General features: G+C 46.2%; 1 protein-coding gene across 1 annotated transcript in view; it reads left to right on the top strand.

Moving 5' to 3' along the window:
- Positions 1–1,468: 1,468 nt before the first annotated feature.
- The window catches only part of pcdh7a (protocadherin 7a), a 44,812-nt gene continuing 27,605 nt past the window's right edge, over positions 1,469–18,675 (top strand). Inside the window, exons 1-3 of the mRNA XM_073467360.1 lie at positions 1,469–3,899; positions 5,485–6,661; positions 11,631–12,413. Coding sequence (XP_073323461.1) covers positions 2,476–3,899; positions 5,485–6,661; positions 11,631–12,413 — 3,384 coding nt within the window. The 5' untranslated portion in view covers positions 1,469–2,475. The remainder of the gene's footprint in view (positions 3,900–5,484; positions 6,662–11,630; positions 12,414–18,675) is intronic.

Genomic DNA, 18,675 nt, shown 5'->3' with positions numbered 1-18,675 from the left:
TGACCTGACCCAGGCAGCACGCAGATAAATCTCTTTCTCTCTGAAACTTTTCCTTCCCTCCCCTCTTCTCCATATTCGCGCGCGTGCATCGCGCACAGGGGGCCAATCCACAGATCGACAGAGGGCGTGGGTGCGCTCGGAGCGGACGCGTGCCGACGCCTCTGGAATGTTAAGTGTGGAGGGCCGTAAACACACGCGTGCATGCGCACCAGCAAGGTCCTCCTGGAGGGTGAGAGGAAAAACAGAGGAAAAGTCAGCCAAAGACTGGACGTCCACGAGGGAGAGAGAGGGAGGCAGATATGTGACCTCTCTCCGCAGTTTGTCAGTCTTTGTTTACTCTCTGCCAGCCGTAAACTCTTCACTAATAGCTGCTGTGGAACTCGCGCTCTCGGTCAATAACATTATGTTTGGGAACTCCCCGCTTTCCAGCCAGGACCGGGCAAGCACAACAACAACGGCCTGACTTGGCTTGGAAATTAGAAATGCAGAGAGAGAGAGAGAGAGACAGAGAGAGAGAGGGGAGGTTTAACAGAGCAGGCAGCGTGGAAGCCCCGGTAGTGTTCAATAGCAGCAGAGCGCTGCTGCATTGCGCTCCTCACTGAGCAGGTCGGTCCGCCGAGAGACAGCACATCCTCCCATGCGCTGTGTGCGCATGAGGTGGAGGATGCTGTCGAGAGTGGAAAACAAAAAACAACCAAAAAAAAACCACGTCTGATATTGTAAATAAATGAATAAATAGCTTACGTGTTTGTCTAAGGGGCATATAAACATGACGCGCTACTTTGGTCATCAATTTGCGCCTTAGTGGTTGCAGTAGTGAAGCAGGCCTATGGGTAAGGAGTCCATTATAGTGCGCCACTATAGTTTAAACTCGTGTGAATGGATATTACATTAGAGAACGTGTGACAAAGGATGAATGAAGCCTTCTACTTCTCTTTGCCCCGGGAAAAATCAGCTGCACCAGCAGAAATATGACTGACTTGTATTAGAGCCAGATCACTCTCTTCTCCCATCCCGTCCCTCTTTGTCCTTTGTACGAATGTGTGAATAAAGATATTTCCCCACAGCAGGAGCTGTCAGCAGCCGGGACACCAAGCCCATTTAATCTTCCTATATGACAGGAGGAGGTGAGGTCTGTCCCTGGTAACACACACACAGCACACACACACACACGGCGACCCAACACCGCCTCTGCTGCCTCTCCCGTTACAGCTCAGCGATCGAGTTACGCGGCCGGGGAAAATGTTGCAGTAGCGAGGAGAGAGAGAGAGAGAGAGACTGCAGCATCGCTGGAGACCGGCAGCAGCAGCAGCAGCAGCAGCAGTCCCGAGCAGTGCAGGTGAGAGGAGGGGGAAAAAAAAAAAAAAAGAAAAGCCAGAGGAGGAGGAGGAGGAGGAGGAGGCGCATGTGGTGGAAAGAGAGAAAGAGAGAGAGAGAGAGAGAGAGAATGCGGGACTCTTGGAAAAAGACGCATCTACTCTCGGTCCATCACCGAGACATCCATCCCGAACAGAGGCTGCACAGGATTACGCTAAACTGATGATGCTATCGGGATCTCCTTTTTCTTTCTTCTTCTTTTCTTAAAGCCCACCAAGAGAGGCTCCGATTGTCTCTGCTTCGCGAGAAATAACGAATATTAAGAGAAACTCGCTCTGAAAAGCACTCTTGTCTCCTCTGAACTTGCGTGAAGGAATCCGACGGCTTGGCACGTTGCTCCACTGCGGGGAAAGAGAAAAAAAAAGAAAGAGGAGGGGGAGAAAAATCGCAGCTGGATCTGAAGGTAAGAAAAGATCCAGCAGCAAGCATCCCAGAGACTTTTGTGTCCCAAACTGATTTTTGTATTCCTCTGTCGTGAGTTAATTTCCCCTCGGCGTCCGGAGAGCACGAGCAGTGGAGGGTTGTTTTTTTTTGTGTCTTTTGTGTGGTGCTGCATTGCAGTTTCTAACTGTGAAAAACGCGAGAAAAGCCGCTGTCCCAAATGTGACTGGAATAAAAACTTACAAATGGCATTATGAACTGATAAGCGTCCTCGAGTGGCACACGGGATAGCTCTCCGGTTTGCGGGAAAGAAAGGAGTGAGGGAGAGTGAAGTGGATTAATCGGAGACTGATGAATTAGTTGTCTTTTCTTCTCTCGCAGCAGGATGGATTTTTTCATATCTTTGTGGCATGAAAAGCCCAGCAAGACGACGAAATTATTATTATAGAAGTTGACACTGCTGAGTGTAGGAGGAGGATAAAAGGGAGAAAGGAGCCCCGCACCGCTGGAGTGAACTACAGTGAGAGTGCGGAAGCTTTCCTCCGGACCTCAGGCGGCAAGTCCGCAGAGAGCGATAGGGAGAAGGTAAGAAAGGATAAATCAAACACCCACGCTGCGAGGTACACCAGAGAGCGCAAAACACCAATAAAGAGGAGGCAAGCCGCAGCTCGGAGGCAGACAGAGCGGTAAGCAGAGAGGCGAAGGGAAGAAGGAGCCATGCAGAGGCTTGGTGCAGTGCACTCCTCCGCGGCGCAGGCTCTCAGCCTCCTGGTCTTAGTGCTGCAGCTGCTGACTCAGCTGCCGGGTGCCGACTCAGCTCTCCGGTACCGGGTGGCGGAGGAGGGCCCACCTGACGTCAAGATAGGCAACGTGGCCGCCGACCTGGGCCTCACGGCAGGTACGGGCAGCGGAGATGTCACCTTCGCCCTGGAGAGCGGCTCAGAGTACTTCAAGATCGACAACGTGACAGGTGAGCTGACTACAGGCCCGCGGCGCATCGACAGGGAGAAGCTCCCACAGTGCCAGATGATATTTGACGAAAATGAGTGTTTCTTGGACTTTGAGGTGTCGGTGATAGGGCCACTGCAGAGCTGGGTGGACCTGTTCGAAGGCCGTGTGGTCATAACAGACATCAACGACAACACACCTTCCTTCCCCTCACCTGTGCTCCAGCTATCAGTTGAGGAGAACCGGCCAATAGGAACCCTGTACCTGCTGCCCACAGCAACAGACAGGGATTTTGGGCGAAATGGCATCGACCGCTACGAGCTCATCCAGGATGGTGCAGCTGGATCAAGTTCAACAAGGCGCACAGCAGGAGGGAACCCCATCACTAGAGCTGATGGACTTGGTGACCGGAGGGGTCGAAGTGGAGAAAATGGAGCAGGAGCCAGGAGCACAGTGTTTGAACTACAAGTTGCTGACATACCAGATGGCGAAAAACAGCCACAACTCATTGTGAAAGGCACGTTGGACCGTGAGCAAAAAGACTCGTATGAGCTCATCCTGAGGGTTCGAGATGGAGGGAACCCACCACGTTCCTCCCAAGCCCTGCTTCGTGTTTCTATCACTGATGTGAATGACAACAGCCCACAGTTTGAGAGATCCACATATGAGGCAGAAATGGCAGAAAATGCTCCCCCAGGTACACCTGTCCTCCAGGTCAGAGCCTCTGACCGAGACATTGGAGTCAACGGGCAGGTGGAGTATGTCTTTGGAGCTGCCACTGAATCTGTCAGGAGACTCCTGCGGCTGGACGAGGCAACCGGATGGTTGAGCGTTCTTCACAGGATTGACAGGGAAGAAGTGGCTCAACTGAGGTTCACAGTAACAGCCAGAGACAGGGGTCAGCCACCCCGCACTGACCGCACCACAGTCATTCTGGCTGTCCGGGATGAAAATGACAATGTCCCATCCGTAGAGATTCGAAAGATTGGACGGATCCCTGTCAGAGATGGAGCAGCATTAGTACCGGAGAACGTTCTGGTGGACACCCCTGTAGCTCTGGTGCAGGTGTCAGACCGAGACCAGGGAGAAAATGGGGCTGTGACGTGCACAGTTGTAGGAGACGTGCCATTCACACTGAAGCCAGCTGGGGAAACAGCACTCCCACCCCTACCTGCAGATGAAGCCTTTGACAGGTAAGCCAAACCAAAGGTAACCACTCAATCATCTCAAAGGATGGAACTAACTCCTTATTGATAAGTTGCTCCTGGACACTGAATAAAAAAACTACATGATAGACAATAAGTTACTTGAAAACAGACTGCTAAATACTGTGAAGAACCAGTAAATAATTGTCAGTTCCTGTAATTTGGTAGGATGAGGCACTACTTTTCTCGAGAGAACATTAAATTGGTAAGTAATGGTGAGGTAATCAGGAAGTTACGACACTGGTTATTATTCATTAAGAAAATGGCTGTAATTATTAGACACTGGTTCATTAACATCCAATTTAGCAATCTGTTCTCAAGTAGTTATCTACTGTACAGTCCTTAATTCAGAGTTACATTAATTTGGAGATAGTTCCCAACTCATGATTCTTAACTTCCCAGGTACATATAAACATATTGTGTGGCCAACTGTAAAACCTAACATCGCTAACAGACAAAGAGTATGTACAGGATGTCTTTTTATCAGGGCTGGTACTGTTTTGCCCTATATATCGTCTGATCTTGACATCTACACATTCAGTATGCAGTTGCTATAAGTCTCACCCACACTACAGCCCCGGGAGGTATTGCTACAAATTATATTTTCCACCAAGGTTTCAGAGAACACTTGAGTGTTGTTGCAGGCAGATTTAATTTAAGCCCAGTTCAAGTAGTGCTTCTCATTCACAAAGGCTACGGAGTAGTTAGAATGTCATACAATCTGTAAACTTATTTATACTTGCATAAATATTCAATGAAGTCAAGGGTTTTATACTTTTTTTGTAATATTATTCCAGCAGAGCAGGCTGCAAATGTCAATACTCTTAAGTCAATTGTAAAGATATTTCCTGAAGCTATTGAATGGAGGGAGTGGGGGAAATAGAGAAGGCCATCCTTGGATATGTTGCCACATATGACATCTGTACAATGAGGTTGTTATATAGACTGTAGGGCTGTCCTTGACTAAAGCAATTCTGAGTCAAAGTAATAATTATAATAGGTCTCCAGTCAGTTGATTAGCTGATGTAATTAAAAAATCAGTCACAGTTTCAGCAGTATTATTGTCTCCCTGCAGATGACTGCAGTCATGCAGGAATATCTTTGTAGGTCTAGGGTGTATTAAATAGCATTTAGATATCAGAGGTGAAGTGATTAGTTGATTAATCAATTAGTTGATTGACAGACATTTTTTATTTCCAGCTATTTGGACATTTGATTGATAGTTTTCAGCCATTTTTCCAAACACTCAACACAATCCTTTTTCTGGCTTCAGCTTCACAAATGTGAGGATCTGCTGCTTTTCTTTGCCTCAAATCATTGTAATCTACATGCCTTTGGTCTGATCTGTTGGACTGACAACTCAAGATATTTGAGAATGTCGCCTTGGGCCTTTTAGTTTGTAATAGAACATTTCCTTAAAAAATAAAAATAAAAAAATAAGACCAACACAGTGACTGCTGACAAAATGATTTTTAGTCAACCAACACCCTGGTAACTACTTTGTAGACCTGTATTATTTCCATGGAGGGCAGCTACTTAATTCATGAAATTTCTTTCCTTATTATTTTCACAGGAATAAGAAAAAGTACTTCTTACATACTTCTGCCTTGCTGGACTATGAGGCCACCAAAGAGTACAGTGTTACTATTGTGGCAGTAGACTCTGGGAGTCCCAGTCTGTCCAGCAACAGCTCCCTGATGGTGCGAGTGGTAGATATCAATGACCATGCCCCAACCTTTGCCCAGAGTGTTGTGGAGGTCCACTTTGCTGAGAACAACTCACCTGGTGAAAGGGTCGTCACTGTGGTAGCCACAGACGCAGACAGCGGCAAGAATGCTGAGATTGCGTACTCGCTGGATCCTGCTGGTAATGGGCCATTTTACATAGATGCAGATAATGGAGATATCCGTGCCACCGGGGTTCTGGACCGCGAGCAGCGAGAGAGGTACGAACTCCGGGTTATTGCCAAGGACAAGGGAACCCCGTCTCTGCAAGGCTCTGCGACTGTTGTTGTGCAGGTGACCGACCGCAATGACAACGCGCCAAAGTTTGTCCAGGAAATCTTTACATTCTACGTGAAAGAGAACCTGCTTGCCAACAGCCCAGTTGGCATGGTCACAGTGACTGACGCAGATGAAGGTGAGAATGCAGAACTCAGTCTGTTCGTAGAGATGGATGGAGCTGATGAGAAGAAGACAGGAGAGAAGACAGAAGGAGAAGATGGCGAGAAAGAGCAAGAAGAGGTGTTTTCCATTGAGAACAACACGGGAACTATCTTCTCGTCAGCATCATTTGACCGTGAAAAACTTTCCACCTACACCTTCCGTGTCCGAGCTGTGGATGGAGGGGAGCCACGCAAAACCGCCACTGCCACCGTCTCGCTCTTTGTGACGGATGAAAATGACAACGCCCCTTCAATCACCTCTCCAGCCAATGAGTCCTACACGCTCCTTCCTCCTGCCAGCAGCGCCCGCACCATTGTCAGGACTGTAACAGCCATAGACTCAGACACTGGCCCAAATGCAGACCTTCACTATGCTCTCGTGGGGGGAAATCCATTCAGACTGTTTGAAATTGGCCACACCAATGGAGTGATCACTCTGGCAGAACCTCTGGAGCGACGCCACAGAGGTCTGCATCGCCTGGTGGTCCGGGTCAATGATAGCGGGATCCCCTCTCTTTGTGCCACTGCCCTGGTTCATGTCTTCATCAACGAGAGCCTGGCAAATGCCACCCTAGTGGATGCACAGGTAATCTTTTTATTAAAAGATATATATACTGTCCTATTTTGTTATCTGCAGATCTCTATGGTTCCTCAGAGTTGGTAACTGATAATGACAAAGATGATGCAGTCCTTTGATCCATTCAAATAATGGTCTCTCTGATAACACATCACAATGGGAGAGGGTGGTAATGACAACTGATTGTAGCTGTTTAAACTAAACTGGTAAGAAGATTATTTTCTTGATAGAATGAGATAAATGCACCATTTTTACAGTCTGTATAGCGTTGCAATTTCCTGCCCATTTTTGAGGAGGCAATTGTGTCTATATTTGTCCCAGATAAAAAAAAAAAAACGCCCCCATTTCTCTTTTGGGGGCTATTGGCAATGCCAGCTTCTTTGTAGTTTGGATGTTCTTTGTCCAGCATACATTCTTATAATGACTATGTGGTTAAAATAACCGCTATTACTGAAGTGGTTCTTCCTTTATGGTACATTGAACTCAGAGCTTAGGGTATTAGGTGTGTGTGTGTTTGGGTGTGTGTCAGAGAGAGAGAGAGAGAGAGTGAGAGCATTATGGGTGAGTGTGTTAGAGAGGCAAAGAGAGAGAGAGATGGGCCTGTCCCAGTTTTGGCCTTGTAATACAGAGTAGGTTGAAGTACGTTCATTTGAATAGAAGTTGTACTTTAGCGGTGTCTCTTCACTATAGGCCTGAATATTGATGAGTTGCAGGGGTTTTCATTGTGTCATGCGGTGCATTCTGAGCAGAGCAGAAGCGGTCAGACTTAAGGGAACGTAACTGAAAACCACTATAAACTCTAAATTAATAATGTTGACAGGGAAAATAGAGGCAATGTGAAATATGTGTGCGCTAATACAACTTCTATGATTGAATAAATCTGTGTGGTATTCTGGAACCGAGGACTTCGCAGCAGGATTAGAGTTTGCATGAAAGATCCATACTGCGGTGAAGAGGTAATTTTCAAGACTCAGACATTACTGAGATACCAGAAATAACTACAACTGCACGAGTTCAAATTTAGATTAGGCTACGCCGGTGGAAATCTTTCTCTCCTTTCTTCCCCTGATTGTATTAATCAAATGAACCTCCCATTATGCTTTAAAAAATGTTCAACTAAGCAGTAAATGCTGGCAGGTAATAATTACTTAAAGTTCGTCTCTGGTGTGGGCAATGTAATTTGTATTGACTAATAATTAAATCGACTCAGTGGTCTTGTGGTTACAGTGTTTGCTGTGAGGCTAACACTTTGTGGTTTTTATCCCCCTCTTGAAAGTTGTTCTCATATTTTCTCTGAGGAAAAGGTCTTCAACTGTCAGGTCCGTGCATGTAACATGACGTAAGCGACGCAACCCTAAACTTGCTCTGAGAAGTTTGAGAGGAAAACTCTGTCCAAACTGTGAGAGTCTCTGAGGACACACCTTACAATACCGATGTTTAAAGCAAGTGTTTCTCTATCACAGATTATGGAGGTGGTCTTTTTGTAGTGCTTGCCTGTGTGTTTCGGTTTGTGTCAAACAAAGAATAAAATATAGGCCCTTAAGGGAATGTGTATGTGTTCCAAGTGAGAAAATGTAAACTGTATCTGATTTCTCATTTTCAATTATATTATTATATAGCTATTCTAGACAGTTGCATAGCAACTACAATAACATCTTGCTTTTTGTGCCCTTTGAGTTCCTCGGTATACTCATTTTGAACGACACTTAAAAGCTAAATCCTGCGTTTTAGCAGGAGAAAAACACATCCTTTAAATCACAGCCTGGGAGTTTTAACTCACCTCAAATGGAGACAACTTTGGCGGCCAAAAAATGGCACTTTTTTTTTTTAAAACAAAGACAAACAACAGGAGTGCAGATAGAAGCTGATGCATTTGAGCCCTTGCCAGCAAGTAGAACACCTCATGAATATAATACTGTCACTTAAGAGTAGAATGAAACGTACAAATTGAACAATCAAGGCGGCGAGGATTAGAACAGAACAGTTGGTAAGCGGTGGAACAATAGTGTTGACAGGTGGAATTAACTGCAGTGTGCCTAAATGACCGGGGCCATTGAATGGAACAATAGGGTGTAATATGTCCAGGCTGGTATAAAAAGCCGTCTTTGATTACAATATGCATAGTTTAGTTTGATTGTAGGGTGGAACTTGGCGGAGTAATTGAGTAGAAGTCATTGAAGAGAGAATACCTCCATCTCATAATGAAGTCAAACTGAGTGGTGGATGGATGCCAGATGTAATTAGGGAAGGAAAACGGCTGCTACTGCTGCAGCACCGCGGCAGAAAATGACTCCAGTCTCTTCTATCCAACAGTACTGGGTGAACCACATGTTGGGTAATTAGCTACAATATGATGCTGCAGAGTCTGAACTAGAGGAACGAAGAATCTGTAGTAGATGTGATATTTTAGACATGTTTGTCATGTGGGAAACTTGTGCTTTAGACATCAAAAGTACATTGTACTCTGCATCTGATAGAGGCTTTTAGTGATAATATTCTTACAGAGTTTCATTTTAGATCATGAGTTTTTTTATCTTGAAATGTGGGATATCAACCTCTCTTCTGTTAATACAATTTATAGCTAACAATTACTAAACTGCAGCCCTCTGTTCTCATGCAGAGCTGTGAAAGCATTGAGCTGCAACTAAGATCAGGCTTAGACACTTTCTAAGCTTTGGTCAATAGTGTGGTCAGGGGAGAACTCCTTGTCTTGGTCTCTGCATCGGCATCTGCAGTGACATGCAGATAACAGAATCCTTGGAGAGTGGAACAGATAGATGGTGGTGTTAAGCTCAGCCGGAACAAAGCTCATGCAGCAGAATGGAAGATTCCACTGGGAGCCTGGGATGCGTCAGAGGGATGCACTCGAACACAGCGGTAGAGGTGGTTGCTGCGTTTATCCTGCTGAACACTTAACCGTCCTGTGTGTGTCAATACACACATACACTATACACACCTGCACTTGGACGGCTATACATAGCTTGCACTCAACGGGATATCTCTTCACCTCACATGCACACACACACACGTGTGACTTGACTCACAACTGCACACATGGTCCCAAACACACACAAACGACACTGCATCGCTGTTTTCTTTCCCTGTGTTGCACGCAGAATACAGCAGACAGTGCAGGGATGCGCTAAGCCAGAGACATGCCCAGCAGAATGAGAATGGAAAGGAGTACTGCAGGAAAAAGAAGAACAATGGGGCTGAGGGGAGAGCGGAGCCTGGCGGAGAGGCCCTCTGCAGTGGAAGCAGAATAATGGAAAAGAACCAACACAACTCCAAAACAATGAAACTTAACCCAGAGATAGATGGTGATGAAACAATGAAACATAATATGGTCCCGTTCGTAGCTCGGGGGTGACGAGAAGTGAATAATGTGGCTCTCTATATGAGTAAGCCTAATATGCCTCGGCTAATGCAATAAGCAAGTTACACAGTGGAGCTCTGTGAGCGGCACTCTCCGCAGTATCACCAATACTCCAGGTTACACTGTCGTTATTTTATTTGGTTATTGCACACCATGGGGGCTCAAATTGAACTCCCCTCTCTCTCACCTTCACTCTCTGTCCGTCTCCCCGTTCATTCCTGCAAGCCTTATTACACACCATTCTTAAGGCGGCAGGGATTACATGAATATATAATTTCCAGCCTTGACAGGCCAAAGGAATTGTCGTGTGAGCTCCAAGACGAGGTGTCAGGGCTGTAGAATGAGTTTTCTCGCTTAACGGACAGCTTACACTCTGTGTGGGCTCATGTAGGTGCATGCATACATTTCAGATTGTGCGTTTATGTGTGTGTGTGTGTGTGTGTGTGTGTGTGTTTCGATATTTTGTCATGTCCCTGCATAATGATTCTCCCGACATAGTTGCTATGTATTGATTAGAGATATTCAGATTCATGACCCTGCCACATATTACCAGCAGGGCTCTGCAGGCCAGAACTCCACAGCCTCATTGTCTCCTGTCGAGCAAAGCTCCATAACCAGTAATGGCTGTGTTTGTGTTTCAGCATAACCCACTTTCTTGTAATGATCCTTTTATTAGTCTACAAGCTCAGAGCGCGTGTTCGAATGTGTGTGTGTGTGTGTGTGTGTGTGTGAGTGTGTGTGCGTGCGTGGGTTTGTGTGTGCCCTCAGCCCTGTAGAAGTGTTCACAGTGGAAAATGGTTGCTATTTGTCTCCTCTATCTCAAACCAAAATACAGAATAAGTGTAATATATGTTGATCAGAACGGATTTGCATGGATTTGACTGCATCAATGAAAAACTATTATGCTTAATAGAACAACACACAGAACATGAATAGGCAAACAGAAAATGGCTCTAAAAATGATTCCATAAAGCACACATATTTACCGTAACCCTCTATCCGTCTGTCCATCCAATTGTCAGTGCACAAAAAAAAGAAAGAAAATTGTGATAGCAAATCCTGAACAAATCCACTCCTACGCTATCATTTACAATAGAGACATTGTTCATTGATGAGACAGTAGAAGTGTTTGTGTTCTGGGGGTGTAGTCATAGCATGTCTCTTAGCATTTATTGCACATTTATTGACTGTTTCTCCAGCTTTTCCTCCCCTAACTGTCCCTGACCTCAATGTCTAAAGTTTCCTTTTATTCTTTTAATCAGCTTTAAACGGTATAATCCCAGGCATTTCCTGTACCAGTGCAGATGATGCGAGATCACAAGTGGAGAATTACAGGCACAACTTAAAATGCTGCAACTGGGAAGCAAGAGCAATTATATATTTAGCGACACTCTATGTGTCTGGGAATAATGGAGAAGCTCCCCCACTAAAACGCAGTCATGAGTTTAATTAAGTTGAAGATGCTGTTTGATGTTTCTCTGTGGCTCACACCCACTGTCATCTTTTACAGTCTCTGTTTTGGACTTTTCTGTCATTGATGGGTACTCTCTTCCTTTTGCGTTTTCTCCCTTATTCTCTTCTTCACTGTCCTTCTCACTCCAGGTGGCCCGAAGCTTGATGGCTCCCCTGTCTCTGGATATCGCAGGGGATCCAGACAGCGAGCGTGCATTGGGGAAACAGCGGCTCAGTGTTGCCATCGGTGTCCTGGCGGGAGCTGCAGCAGTCATACTGGTCATCCTCCTCGTAGTCACAGCTCGGCAGTGTGGTGCTCAGGGCAAGAATGGCTACGAGGCCGGGAAGAAGGAGCCGGAGGAAGACTTCTTCAGTCCTCCGGGGGCTCAACCACAGGCCGGCCGTGGGAGGGGATCAGACCGCGGACGCAAACCTCGACGGGACAAACGCAATGGAAGTGGCGGCAGTGTGGTTGCCGGAGGAGGGAAGTCTGACAGGTCACTCTACAGCGGCATCGTCACAGTCAACGGGTTGCGCCGCCACGCCAATGACGACGATGAGGAGGATTTGAGCAGCGCGAGTGAGCGCCTGGCGGCCCGCTACTGTGTTGTGGACGGTGACCCTGGCAGCCCACGTATGAGCGGTGGCAGGAGACACCAGTCAAGCCCAGATCTGGCCAGGCACTACAAATCCAGCTCCCCTCTCCCCGCAGTGAATCTGCAGCCCCACTCCCCCCCAGCTGAGGGCAAGAAGCACCAGGCAGTCCAGGACCTGCCTCCCTCCAACACCTTCGTGGGCAGCGGGGGCTGCGTGGGGAGTGCCGGCTCCAGCAGCAGCAGCAGTGGGGGCAGTGGCAATGCAGATGCCATGTCCCTAGGATCTGACCAGTGCTCAGAGTACGGCTGCCAGACTGGGAACAAGTACAGCAAACAGGTAGGAGCCTGGGGGAAGGGACTGGGATGACATATTGTCTGCGGTTCCTCGGTTTTGCTTTGCTCTGTCCCCTCTTTATTTGAATCTATCGTAAAAATCTCAGTCAGCCTTTTTCCGACTATTTGTCCGCTCCCTGGCTCCAGATATCTGTCTTCTCCTCCTCCCCCTTTGGCTTCATCTCTACTTATTCACCCATGTGCTGACATACTGCACCGTACACCCCGTCGCTAACGTCTAAACACCTTTTTATCCCCACAAAATAGCTGTCAGTGTGTGCGCACACGCCTGTGTGTCTGTGTCAGCATCCTAAGCCTGTGAGCAGTGTGACGGTACCCTGCTGTCACAGTGTGTGTGTGCTCCATGTCAGACATCAGCCCTCTGTTTAGCAAGATCTAATGCAGGGGACATGAGTCAACCTCCGACCGTAGCCGAACAATATGTGGACGTGCATTTGTGTATACATGGATGACTGCGTGTGTGTGTGTGTGTCAGAGGGAGACCATGTGTATAAACCCCTGAGGAGTTCGGCTGGAGTTAAGATACAGAGGGAGTGGGCGAGTAGTTGCTTCCAGCAGGGTAATTGGTCATTTGGCGTTTCTGTTCTCTCTTGTCAAGCTGTTATCTTTCTTCCATTTAGCATATATGTATATTCCATAAACAATATCAGTCGTGTAGTTAATGGATGCACTGGCTTGTTGGCTCAGGAAGTTGCTGTTAAAAGCTAAAGTCATGCTGACAGACAAATCCTGCATAGAGACGGTCACTCACCCCTCTACCCACGCACATACACGCTAACAGAGCACACACACACAGGCTCCATCTATCATTGTGGACACACTGACACAGCAGGGTCTCCTTAGTCCACGGGGAGTGCTCCCAAGAGTGATGTTTGAGTGACAGCTAACCCCTCTTTAAGGGGCGGCGTCTCATTTCCTTGACGGACAGCTCAACATTTATCCTCCCCGTGGCGGAAAAGTGCTGATGTGGTCATTAAAAGGGAAGGAGAGGAGCTTCTTAGGCTAATCAATTCATACGTGGGCTCTCTGATCCCGCTCAGCACGCACACGCGCCACAACACGCACACATCCCCATAGGCGCACACACTCCAGAGGTTAATCCATTACGGAGTCAATCCTCTTAATCTGCCGTTCCCAGGGAAAGAAAATGCTTACTGGGAGAGTTTGGTGTTCATGCTTACGTGTACTCAAAACATGCCAGCACATATACGGAGACGCGCCGACACACAAACTGACAGCGTAATGAATTATTGATCGTAGGGGGGTAATTAACTCCTCTGCTGCAGTGGAGTGTGCCCCCGCCCCACCCCAGCCCACCCCCAAAATATCCTACAGTCAGTGGTTTCATACACATCTCTGTGTCTGTGTCTGTGTGTGTGTGTGTGCGTTTAAGACTTTGGGCACTCGAGTGTGACTGCGTTCCCGTACGTGTCAGAATTTGTTAACTCGAACAGTTTGGCGACGTGAGCAGGTTTGTGTTGGTGGGTGCCTGTCACTGTGCTTGAGGGACTGCTTATTTCATGAAGGCATATGCATTTTATATGTGAGTGCAAGTGAGAGATAGACTCTGGGAGTAATAGGTGGCGACTATGTGCCAAATGTAGGAACTGGGACGCTGACAGAATTTGGAATAGCATTAGACCAGGAGTGGGAGAGAATTATAGGAGGTTAGGAGGAGAGGAAGATGGAGTAAACTAGATGTTCGGGGGAGGGGGGGCTTTGAATTTCAAAGCTACTTTACTGGGTCAGTGAAAACTCTAAAAAACTGTTCATCTGAAGTCAGCACATCAGCAGACCAACTAGGGTGCTCCAAATAGAAAAAAAAAACGAATGAAAAAAGTAATGAAAACTGGGCGTCATGGATGAAGAGCAAGATTGCATCAAAGAGGCAACAAGATGGTAAAACAGCCCAGTCCAGCGCTGTTGGATCTTTTTTAAATCTAAATTGTTCACTGAGGAGAGGGAAGAGGAAGGATATCCATATCAATGGGCTTGAATAAATACAAAAGTGAGCGGGAGAGGAGTGGAGAGGAGGATTGAGAGGTAGAGGTTAGCTGAAGGGGAAGAGAGAAAGAGAGGAAAAGATATGTGCAAGGGAAAAGGCAGTGTGAGCCAATTAAAAGAAAGAGGTGAAAATAAGGGGCGGAAAGGGAGAAGGGGATAAGAGTTTATGTGTGTTTGGCATATTGATAAGGGGTTGGTACCATCTGAAATCTTTTTAAATCAATGTTAACCCTGAGGTTCGTTACACATAACAAAATCACACACTCTTAGATCCATTACTTTGTTCCTCTATAGAAACTTTTTGTCTCACTTACAGACATTTTTTGGGTAGCACGCTACAAAAGCAACGCGTTACAGTATTATATATTACTTTTCAGCAGTAACAGAGTAATATAAGGCGTTTCTAATTCAGGAGGCACTCCCAGTTTGGAAGGCTAATTGGCTGTGGTCGGACAGAGCGCAGTTTTTTCAGTTGTTTTCTAAACGTAGCTGTATTCGAATAAATACATAAGAATTCAAAACTTTTTTAACATGAGCAAATTCTGGTTTCTTTACTGTCCTGTGACAGTAAACTGGGTGTCTTTGGGTTGTGGACAAAACAAGACATTTGAAGACATCATCTTGGCCTTTTGGAAACACTGTTCAACATTTTTCAACATTTTCTGACATTTTAGAGAACGGATTGATTGATCAAGAAAATAATCAAAAGATTAATTGACAGTTAGTTGCAGCCCTGTTCAGTACCTAAAGTGAATCAGGCCGAAAGTTATAATAATTATCAGCAGAAGAATAAATGAATCAAGAATAAATCTTAAATAGGCAGAATTGGGATTAAAGGAGTAAATATTCAAGAAAAAATGAGTAAACAAGTCGACAAATCTGACCAGATAACCAAACAACTTCTGGTAGTGTTTGAAACTCTACCACAGACACGTTTCTGTTGGTATTGAGGTTGGATACCAAGCCCTAATGCGGATGGAGAAAGTGCAAAGGGGAAGGTCAGGTTGGAGTACGTGCTTCCAAGTAGGGTGAGGCAGAGAGAGAGAGTGAGTGAGTGAGTGAGAGAGACTGGGGAGGAGAGAGAGAGAGAGAGAGAGAGCGAGGTCCGGTTTGGGTGGCAGCCAGAGAGTGAGAGTGGACTGCTGAGATGTGGGTCATCAGGATACCCGTTGGCATCAGGACACATTAATGATCACAGCAGTCACATGGCACTGCAGTCAATATGGGCAAAGTGGCCTCGTTCTACCCTCTAACCACGACCGCAAACACGTAACACACACTCCACCACAAAAAGTGTGTTTCCTGTCTGCTGTCCTCAGTCAGCCGCAACAAAGGTCACAGTGGTTGTCTGAACTCACTTAAACATTGAGGTTTCCGTTTTCTTTGGTTTTAACTTTTCTTTTCATCTCAGTGCATCGCAGTTCGCTTCTCCCCACTTCTTCCTTTTGACTCTCACCCTTTGTTCCACTCTGTCGCTCTCACACTTTTTCTGCCATATGCGGGGCTATAAATCTAAACACCCCAGCCACTGCTACCTTTGCTTCTTCCATGCACCACAGTGACCTCTGAGAATCAAGCGACTCAGCGTTTTCACTAGTGCGACTTCTTCTTTTACTGTAGTGAGCACTTTTTCTCTCTGGGCCCAGCGTGTGTGGGGGCGGGTGAGAGCGCGGTGCCACAAAGGCTGAATCGAACCAGACACACACCCACATCAACACACACACACGCGCACACACATATCCGAAGTCTAATCAATGTGCCGTTTACAAGGCCAAGACTGCGGTAGAAAGAGGTGGGTTGACGACGCAGTTTTTTTTTGTGCATTGCACAGTTTCACAACACTTGGTGAAGGTCAGCGCTTGACTGTCACGTCACGGGGTGCCACAGTATTTTGACACAGCAAGGACAGGCTACGGAGATCAGTTAGCGGTGAATTGGACTCATCCGGCCTGTCTTGTCCATCTAATTGGACTGTATGGACGGGCGCTGGCAGGGAGATTAGGTCTACTGGATTATAAAATTGAAAAGCAGCTTTTCATTTCAACGAAATCCTTCCAGGATTAAATATGATGAGCGTCTGTCATAGACTCACACTCAGCCCTCCATGCGCTCAGGCACGCCACATGAGCGCATCCACACATACTCCTCCTGTGATAACACGCAGCATGCAATAGGGTCATAGGGGTGAAGGCATCAACCAGAAACAAACACACACACACACACACACGCTCCCCCTCCCTCTTGGTCACACTCACTGTAACCGACCCGTGACCCCTGTCATGATGATACCAACGCACTGATGTATTTATTAAAGCCACCGCGAGTTCAGGCTCCGCAGCCGGCCATATGCTCACGGGGTGAGTAGGTGGGGGTAAGCGAGAGGTGAGAAGGACGAGGTAACCAAAGTGGGGATCACCCAACGAGCCAGACTGAAAACTGATCTACTGACCTGGAGACAAAGAGCGAGGGGAGGGGACGGGGAGGAGGTGAGAGTCAGTGGGCATCGGGGAGAGAACATGAGCCGGACAGAAAGAAGAGAGAGAGGGAGAGGGAGAGGTGTAGATGATGAGAGGAGATGGAGAAAGGTTCAAACGCAACTGGAAAATGGAGGCAGATGTGTGTTTGTGTTACATGCTGAGGTTGTGGAGGTGGAACACATGCTCACCCTGTAAACATTGATTTTCCGCTTGACCAGGATCATATGGATTCCTTACAAATGTGCCGTGTTTAAAGCTCATTTCGCACCTGCAGTTCAGGTCCACTGGTCCAAAGAAACACAAACAGAAAACACCGGTGCTTTTTGTTCTAGGCTGTTTTGTGTATAACAAAAAGAAAAAGAAAAGAATATATATAACATATATATCGGGTTGTTTGACTGACTGTTCTTTCTTTTGACGGTTTAGTCGACCTGTCACCCTGCAGCGCTTTGAGGACCCACTGCAGTAAAAGGAAACAAAATGTATTCTGTCCACGAAGCTGTGTTTTTTTCCTTCGCAGTATGCGTCTGCTCTGTTGACTTTCTTAAATAACAGTATGTTTTATAAAGTCGCCCAAGAAACACCCCTCGCGTTGGCAATTTTCGAACCCCAGATTCCGTTTTCACAACAGCAGGTGAGGCGTGTGTGGAGAAAGCTTGGTGTTAATTATGTATAATATCAAAACGATTGAACCCAACGCGGAACCGAATGTCATTGCAACAACAGGGTGCGCGTGCAGGCTTGCCTACATTAAATAGAAAAGGTTGCATCACAATCACGCTTAGAGGAGAGATGTAATACCAGAGACCGTCTCTCTCTCTCTCTCTCTCTCTCTGTTTCTCTGCAGAGCATGTACACAGGAGGTGCAGAGCGAGGGAAGATTGTCCACTAGTTAATTTGATCGCATATGACATCGTTTTCTTGGACGGATATGAAATACAAGTTTAAAAAATGCTAATTGTTTTGAAATGTAACAATTTGTCAGACGTAATGTAGGTGCTAACTACAAACAAAACTCATAACGTCATCACAATGTTAAGAGTTGAAAACTCTTCAACGTATGTTGAAGTAAATGTATGTAACGCTGTGATCCTACCCTCTCACTGAAGTTACATAGTGCAGAAACACGTGACAGCTGTGGCAGAGACACCATTCACCCTGTTACAAGACACTTTACCATCAATATGATTTAGAAGCTCTTATTTTAAGGTGAAAAAGTTACATAATGCTGCTTTTAAAATTATATTTTTCCCTTCTGATTAAAATTTCTTTCCCCAAGCCTCATAGTGCACCTTTAATCTTTTTAATTTGGCAAATTCTCGTGAATCACTGAATGAACTGCGTTTTATATGTCGATCCCCTCAGGAGCTGTGTAGTGTGTTGGAGTTCATAGCAGCCTAGACTAAACAAGCCGAATGTACAAACTTCAAAAACTTCACTCAAAGTCCACTTTTCCTCGGTGGATCGACTTTGCTCAGTTGTCATGGAGATAGATTAGCAATGATCCTGTGACGTAGGTATGGAGCTTTGGTCACGTTGTCACAAAATCTGGTGGAAACTGGTCTTCACCAGATTACATTTGAGCTGCACTTGATACGGTCGATGTTAGAGCACCTGAACACCCGATCTATACCGGACACATTTTAGCAGCTTCTCGAAGCAGCCATTTCACATCTATCTATCTATCTATCATCTGTTTTTTCACTGATTGTGTACTAGGCTGTGAAAGCTGCCACAAACCTTTGCTATCGCAGAGCAGTGCTG

The sequence above is a fragment of the Pagrus major genome, chromosome 1 (genome assembly GCF_040436345.1).
Source record: "Pagrus major chromosome 1, Pma_NU_1.0".
Taxonomy (NCBI): domain Eukaryota; kingdom Metazoa; phylum Chordata; class Actinopteri; order Spariformes; family Sparidae; genus Pagrus; species Pagrus major.
The sequence above is the reverse complement of the archived record's forward strand: the minus strand, read 5'-3'. Positions and strand labels throughout refer to the sequence as shown.